This window comes from Gavia stellata, chromosome Z (genome assembly GCF_030936135.1).
Source record: "Gavia stellata isolate bGavSte3 chromosome Z, bGavSte3.hap2, whole genome shotgun sequence".
In the NCBI taxonomy this organism is placed as follows: domain Eukaryota; kingdom Metazoa; phylum Chordata; class Aves; order Gaviiformes; family Gaviidae; genus Gavia; species Gavia stellata.
This window is the reverse complement of record NC_082637.1, coordinates 57,784,149-57,792,533: the sequence shown is the minus strand read 5'-3', so window position 1 is coordinate 57,792,533 and position 8,385 is coordinate 57,784,149. Positions and strand designations below refer to the sequence as shown.

At 38.8% G+C, this 8,385-nt stretch overlaps 1 protein-coding gene across 1 annotated transcript in view; it reads right to left on the bottom strand.

The window, feature by feature from the left end:
* Positions 1 to 5,539: 5,539 nt before the first annotated feature.
* Positions 5,540 to 8,385, bottom strand: part of GAK (cyclin G associated kinase) — a 76,834-nt gene continuing 73,988 nt past the window's right edge. Inside the window, exons 27-28 of the mRNA XM_059833226.1 lie at positions 7,793 to 7,969; positions 5,540 to 6,138 (exon numbers count right to left, since the gene is read on the bottom strand). Coding sequence (XP_059689209.1) covers positions 6,037 to 6,138; positions 7,793 to 7,969 — 279 coding nt within the window. The 3' untranslated portion in view covers positions 5,540 to 6,036. The remainder of the gene's footprint in view (positions 6,139 to 7,792; positions 7,970 to 8,385) is intronic.

Here is an 8,385-nt window from a genome sequence, read left to right as displayed (position 1 = left end):
AAAAGATGCTTCTGGGCACCTTGTTAGTACCATCCCAGCAGCACCTCATCCTTCTCCAGCACTCCCTCACAGATTCCCCAGATCTGCAGTCCTTCATCACCATATGCCTCACTCCCCCACCCTCCCTACAGGCTGCTCATTCCTCCCTCCTGCCTCAGTCTTGCCCACTTGTTCTTGCTTTCCTTCCCTTCGATTACCATCACGCATCTATGCAAGAGCTTCCCTTGGGGGACAGGATAGCATTGCATTGCACCAGGTCCTGTGCAAGAACGCCTCACAGCCCAACACAGCCAGCAGTCTAAGAAATTCAGCTGCCAAACCACAGTGCGCACTGCAGGGACTTCTCTCCAACAGGTGAAGAGACACTTCTGAAGAGACACTTGGTTTCTAAGAGGTTCAGTCAACCTCAACATACTAATGAGAACCATTTCTCTAACACTTGCATATTGTTCTGAAAAAGGCAGTGGAAATGCTTTGGGTATTCAGGTAATTTCTCCCTTGCTAAAGAAAGAAACATGCGAAGTCATTTCGTTTGTTTTAATTGATCACCAGTTAAGTTGTAATACATTTCAAAGCAAAATATTCTGTTCAAGGACATTGTGCCAAACATTAAATCTACTTTTAAACAAGACTTAATTTGACTATATTACCTTTATATACATACAGGTATACTTTTGATCTCACTAGTAGCGATATTACTCAGTACATTGCATTTTCTGAAAAACAGCAAAAAAATAGGACTTGAGTATCTGTTCTGTCCTTCCACACACCCAAACCAGAAAAGTCACAGGTATAGAAAGTACAATCACAACTACAGATAAATAGAGTAAGGATCTCAGAGCAAGCTAAGTCCTTATCAGAGACGACAATCGCTTCTAGAAGTCTACATTGCAAATATACAGTACATTCCACTAAATAGAGTTTTGGGAGTTCTCACAATGCCTCTTAATCCTCTTTTGGTAATAAAAGCTTTATGACAACACGTATCCTTCATAAAAATGACTGAGTTTGTATTTTTGGAGCATATGTTGGAAGTTTAATGCCGTCTAAACTGCAGTCTACAATAAACTCACCCAAACAGAGCAAGCAAGCATTGCAGGATTCATCAAGATCAGAACCACAGCTCAGCTGAGTCACCCTTTGCTCATAGTCACTGGACATCTGGTAGCTAGAGGTACTCCACACCAGGGACAGACTCAAGGGGTGGTAAGTGATGCATTTCTTCTACAGGTTTCGCAGGTCAATCACCTGCAAGTTCTTGACAGAAAATGTCAACTGACTCATAAAGTACAGGCAACTGTCCAAGGCTAATTTGAACTTATTTACAAAGCATTCATTACATAGCCGTGTCCTTAATTATCTACCAATTGCAAACGAGCATCAAGGTTTCCATATTTATGCAACCCTGAAATATTCCTGTGAGCAGCAGAGAATGCAATGGCCAATGACTATGAAAACATACAGCCACTGCTGGGGAAACTGCAGTCTGGCCTTGGGAGGTGGAATGGTACACATAGCCCAGCAGTCCCAAAGGGCAGCAGAGATTTCGGTTGCACTCAAATTCTGCTTTGGTTGTGCAAAATATTAATCCTATGCATGCAGCTTTGAGATGTAGTCTGCATTCAGGAAGGAACTGTTACTCTGTGCTTGGCAAGACACCATTGGAGGAACTGTCTGGAACTAGCAAGAAAATGGAGGTAAACAAGGCATTTTTCATGAGCACTAGTTATCCTCACAGGTGCAATGCCAAGGACTTTGCCACTGTTCCAAGGAAATGTCTTTCATCAGCGCTGTTACACGTTTTCTATTCTGTACTTGAAGGAAGCTACTATTGATTAGCAAACTATCTGAACTTTACCCAAGTGACTATGCAGAGGAACTTTTCCTCCCAGGCTTGATGTCTGTGAATCATTACCCAATAACAATATTGAGCATGACCACATGATTTAATATAAATGAAAGTGCTTAACCGCTCATTTTCTCTCTTCCCTGCTGTGAAGTTCAAGGAAATCTGACAGCACTAGGAAACACTGAACAGGCACGCCCAAGGTTAAACCCATCAACTGATTTCCCCCAACATGGCGAAGAGTCATGTGTTTTGACCATTTGGCAGATTCTAGCTACTCACACTCTTAACACCAATTCTTCTTCACAGACCTCTATTTTAAAAGTTAAGTTGCCTGACTCTGCAGATCTAACAGCAATGTAACATAAGGAACTTAATTCAGAAACAACTAGTGGAAACCTGCCCTATCGCTTTATAAACGCTGCTTTATAGCAACTTCTGCAAAAAAAGCCAAGCACTTGGTACTGCCACTTGTCTACAGCCAGTCAGTAGCACTTCTAAAAGGGCTAGAAAAGCTGGCTACAAACCAGGTTCTTTCTATTAATCTGTATCTGTTTTTAGCAGAGGTAGGTAGGAATAGGTCAATAAAGACAGAATTAGCAAACAACATTTGAGATGTAGATTAGAGTCTGGATGTTCTTCTCCTCTCTTCCTTTAATCTATGTTGCATTGTTTTTCTTTGCTCTTGCAATAACCATGTCAAGCTACTCACTTTTCAGAACTGGATCCTGGTAGGCTGCAAAGAAGGCATGCTATTAGTCAGCTGTCATTAACAGATAAAGGAACTATAAACATGGGCCAAAAGGCACAGTGATTTGCTGCAAGAGTTAAGGAAATGCTTCACAATAGAACTTCAAGTGCCACAGGTGAAGTCTGGTAAACACAACATCAACCTACTGGCAACACTCAGTCACCTCAACCTCAAGCTTTTGCAGTCAACAGAAGCGGACATAAAACCTTACTTTCAGGCCACGACTTCAACATTTAAAAATCTGTGCAATGAATAATAAGCAGGAATGGAAAATACACATTTTAAGCGCAGAGAGAATTCACAGTATCTAATCAAGTCTCAGCTTAATCAATTTTTCTGTAGCCTACTCTAAAAGCTTTTCAGCTTGTGGACATTAAGAATACAGCTACAGTGAAATGTGTAATGGTTTGAGTGCAGTCCTATCCCATACAGCAGACAAACAATTAAGTACAGAGTGTGAGAAAGGTTGAAAAGCCCTTATCCCCAGTTTTTTACGATTTTTTATCGCTGTTTTAAGATGAATTCAAACAGAATTTCTGGACTTTTCTTCCAAAAGAACCTCTCCTTTAAGAGCAACATTAAGACTCAATACATATTTCTATAAAATTTACCTTAACTTCCCTCTTCCCAGATTCCCGCAACTAAAAAATTTAATATATAAACCTTACACTATGAAACACCTTTAGTGGTCCTCATGCTGCTTTATCTTCTAAAGAAAACAAAACTTTAGTTTACTGTATTCATGTCCATCACTTGAACTTTCACAGTTTGCTTACAGGGCCTTACTGAAATCCAACTTTTTGTACATTCTTGTCTGCAACACAGCTAAATGACATAGTTAAACAAAAAACCAAAATAGTTTCATTGTCAAGATTTGTGATTTTACCAAACTGAGCCTCTCCCAGATTCCTAGCACCAAAATTCAACTACATAGAAAGGAGCAGGACAGAGGAATCAGCCAGTTCCCCCACTGAGGACCAGCACCGGTTAAGCCATAAAATAAGTTGAGGGGTCCTGTCAACCTGACTGAAGTTTCAGTAATTATCAAATGGCTGTTGGAAGAATCCACTGCCAAACTTCATGATTTTCCATAATTTTAAAAAGGGGAAATCAATTTCAAGAGATCTTCAGTTCCAGATAAAAATATTGCACTCATGTTTCCTGCTCATTTAAAATCACACTGAAGGTTCTTCTCCACTGTTAAAGAAAAATTTTGCAAACAAGAGTAAACAAATAAAAACAGAGAAATGTAGACATCATCCAGAAAATGCTATCACACATACAGAGCACAGAGGAAGAGACGTTCCTCCCAATTTTCAGATTTAATTTTTTTTATTTACACACATTTCAAGAAAAGAGCAACTAAAAATGTGTCCCTCAATTAAGTTGCCTGTATGTGCTGAAAGGAACATGGGTTTTTTAAGTAGTCCTTCCTTACTAAAAGCAGCTCCCTCAGAAATGCTTTATCTCTCAGCTGTATATAGGAGTGCAGCCAATCACAGTCGTTATATATCTGTGCACGTTTTTTTAAACCTATTACTAGATAACATTTGCCCTAGAACTGTAAAAAGCCATGCAGGTTTCCAACAAACCTATATTACCAGCTGAAGCCTTTCATTTCCATGGATGCAGACCACAAATACAAAGAATTAATGAAGTGACCCAAGGAAAAAATATTAGCTCTTACTCTAAATCAGACAGCAAGTTACCTGTTTTTATGAATAAATCTACTGAGACTTAACACCACTTCAAAGCAGTAACTGAGATACAACTGCAGCTATGAATAATATATAACCTTCCTGATCCATAACTGATCCTGGCTTCCACCTTAAAAAAGGCCACAGCAGCTGAGTATATATGTGAATATACACACAAAAAACCTTTTATCAGAGGTTAATAAGTAACTGTGTTAAATCTGAGCTTACAGACTGTAAATTGCAACCTGTGTTCACAAGTCTCTAACCCATCAGCTCTTCGGCTGGTGTGGCAGTGGAAAACCTTATTCAACACACTGTTCAGGTCGCATTAGAATCTCATGTTTTCTATTCACATGTTGCTCAGCTGAACAGTTACCTCAGATAATGGTACAGCTTCCCCGTCAGTTAAGCATGCAAAATGTATAAAATGGCAAGATGATCAAAATATCCCCTTGGATGCTCAACTGTACTTTTTCAAGAGACTGCTGCCAAAGCTTTAATACCATAACATTAATTTTCAACATTTTCAAACTTGATATGAAAATTGCATTTTGTTATTACAAAGCATATAACAGTCATTGGTCATTTGCATTCATTCACCCCAGCTCTAGTGAAAAAATACTTTCTGAATAGGCATGGGAAAACACAGCAGGTTTTGTTATTCAGTTGCGTCTCTACTGATCTTGCACTAGCCAGTGCATGGAAGGTAGGTGAGCAGAAATTCAACGGTCTACCAATACACCCCATGTTTTCACATACACAGATGTTAATGCATATCTCAAAAATACAGAAGTTCAGACATGCAGCAAGATGTGTTAAAGCACTTTAAATGCTCTCCAGATAATAATGAGTAATGTAGTATTTACCCAGACAAATCAAAGCAGAGCAAAATGTTTTATGTTTACACTTCAAGTTTCAGAATAACATTATTTCTATCAGAGTATCTGAAGCCCAGTGGAAGGCATGTTCCACTGAAACTGGAAGCAAAAAACTCCATTTAAAGAAGTAGGAAAAAAGCCCTGGTCAGAGTACTTGCCTTCTATGGTTCATAATAAATAACAAAACAGCACAAACATGCAGACCTTAAAGTCAAGATTTGTTTCTAGAGTCATGATATGTAAAAAACGTTAAAAATCAAGAACATCCCTGGCTGACTTTCCCACATTTGGGGTCTTTTTGGCTAAACAACAGTTAATTTATTGTAAGGAACACAGGTATTGTCAGAAAACATTATTTACAGAATGTTTATCAGATTGATTACATAAAATACAGATGAAAATATACACCTTCAGGTTTGAGATAAGCCAAGCAAATTCACTCCTCATAACTAAAGCACTTCAAATAAGGCGACAGGCACCAAACATCAAAACTGAATCACAAAACTACTGAAAGTAACAGACAAATTGGGGAAGGCAGGGGTAAAGCAAAGATCAATGAAATTGGAATGATTTATAATTAATACTAGCATACCAGAAATCATGGAGCTTCATTAAAATTCTATTTTACCATATATAAAACTGAAAGGAAATATTTACTTCTAGACTGATTTCTTCGAGTACTGAGCAGCTGTTTTCTTAATGCATCTATGTAATGCTTTGTACTCTACATCTTACAAAATACATCACCACATTTAAGTGCATGGTTAGAAACTATGGAAAAGCGCTTCATAAATCATAGGTGCAATAAAGTCACAACAACGCTCAGCTCCAGTTTTTGGAAGTAGTTCTGTAAAAGGTGAAGTTTTAGAAAAGGGACTTCGATCCCTGGTTTTCGAACTCTGACCATGCATCATTCAATTCCATGAAGATCATTTTGGCATACTGCTCATAAGGTTGTCCTGTGGCCTGAAAACAAACAGAACATATTAGAAGCATAAAAATATTAGGTATTATGTGACTTGGGAAAGATCTCACCCCTTTTATATTAGCTATCTTATTCAACAACTTTAGACTGCTGTGTGAATGTAATTTTGCAGACACACAGCCCTCTCCAATCTTATCTGAAGTTTGACACGAGTATTTTAAACAAGGCCAACAAAGCCTTGGTTTCCTTACATTACTTCAAACTTTTAGTGCAATTCATAACTAACGGAAACTTAGCTAAAATCAGTTTTCCAAGCCGTTCTTTTCATAAATAGATTTAGCTAGTATTAGTTAATGATCAAATCTAGTCATTTTCGCAATTGCTGCCTGACAGACCTTGCAGTAGTGCATAGAATAAAATTTAAGCACCATTTAAGATGATTCCTTTTGGATGGAATTTCCTGGAGAAAAATCTGTTGCTGATCGTGAATGATGTTAAGATTCAACATTAACAACATAGCACTTCCTGTGCGTTTGCCTCCATACTCAAAGATAGTATGCTCCTGATTCCCTGCCTATTTCACAGCAGCCCTGCCTCTGGGCCAGCCCAAACCCATGGTTAGTAAAGATCCAGTCCCACAAGATGATATGAGTCATTTTAACAGGTTCTTTACAACACAAAAGGGAAGCCCCGGGGCCCTCTCTAGTATCCTTCCCCTTCTCCTACTACTTGGCTTTTGCCAGCTGCAGTACTTTAGAGACCTTTTTATGGAGCGCTTTAACTCAAAAGTGGCAGAAAAGAAACGAAGGAAGAAGAAAATGCCTCAAAAAGAGACCTGTGTTCTGACATTGTTGCGTTAAGGAGCTTACAGAAAGCACCAAGAAATCACCACAAAGCTGAAGGAAATCACATGGCCAAGAACAGCAAAGGATGGGGGGGAAGAAAAGAAAGAAGAATGTCTTGTTTCTCTGTTATGGATACCAGACATAGGACTTAGACTACTGCTTACTGAACCACCAGTGAAGGCAAGCCTGAAAATTCAAACCAGGTATATTCAGCGCTTATCTTTACATCTAAAACACAGCCTAGAGCAATGACTCAGAACAAGAAGCTACCTTCATACACTGGGAGATTAACAAACAGCAATAGAATGCATCAAATATGACAACTGGAATGTCATATTCATCAAGTAATTTTCAACTGCCAATTTGTTTACTCTAGTAAAGTTTACTTTTTCTAGTTTCTAGTAAAGTTGTTCAGTAAAGGAGGTTCAGCAGGTTTTTCCCACCAGTTATGCTGTGGCAGGCTCTGAGTCTTCATATACTGGTCAACACTCCTAAGAGACCTGAAGTATCAGCTGGTAGAAATAAAGCAGATACCACTGATCAGCATTAAACCTGCCAGAAGTCAGTCAGAATCCAGCATAACTGTCTTCGGTGCTCAGTACAACCTTCATGGGATCTTTCACTTGGTAACATTTATCTGTTGAATTCTGTGCTGTGCCAGGATGGCAAGAAAAACCCTGTACTGCCTGAATGCAGTAGGACACCAAATTCAGAAGACAAAGGGAGCAAAGTGAAGAGCATCTAGGGTGCTGATCAAGAAGTAAGGCTGCAGCATCTGTCAGTGACTACTATGGTGTGGTAAAAGCAATTTGCATTCCTTCTAAAAGCAAGATCAGAGGAACACACTCACCTTATCTGGATGAACTACAAGCACTGCTTTCCTGTAGTACTTCTTTACTTGTTCAGGAGTTACTAGATCTGCCATGCTGACTGGTTTCCACTTATTTTCCCCTTCCCAAAGCACTGTATGAAGAGTGGATATTAATGCTCTGATATTTCTCTCCTTTCCTTCAATCCATTCAAGAATCTGGGAAAAAAGTGTATAGAACTGAATGCAGCACTTTAAGCGTTCTCAGCATAAAGACATAACCTTCACTCTGTACAAGACTACAAGATTAAGACTTAAGCACAGTTGTCTTGCAGCATTCACTCCCCAAGTCCAAGTGTCTTACTACATTCTTCTTTCTTTCACCCAGATCTTTAGCCACCCAAAAGTGATATTTTGCAACTGCCACTAGGGAGTAGCTCACTTATTAGTTTATTGCAGAAATTCACTCATTGCAAGAGAAATTACTGACATAGTTACCTATTACAAAACCCTGCATAATTAATGACAAGAGAATCGACAAGAGTAATTAAACATGTGTTACAATTAGCATTCACTCCCTGTCAGGGCACAACATCAATTTACTAAAATTCTTATGTGATTTGTACAAAAGTTTC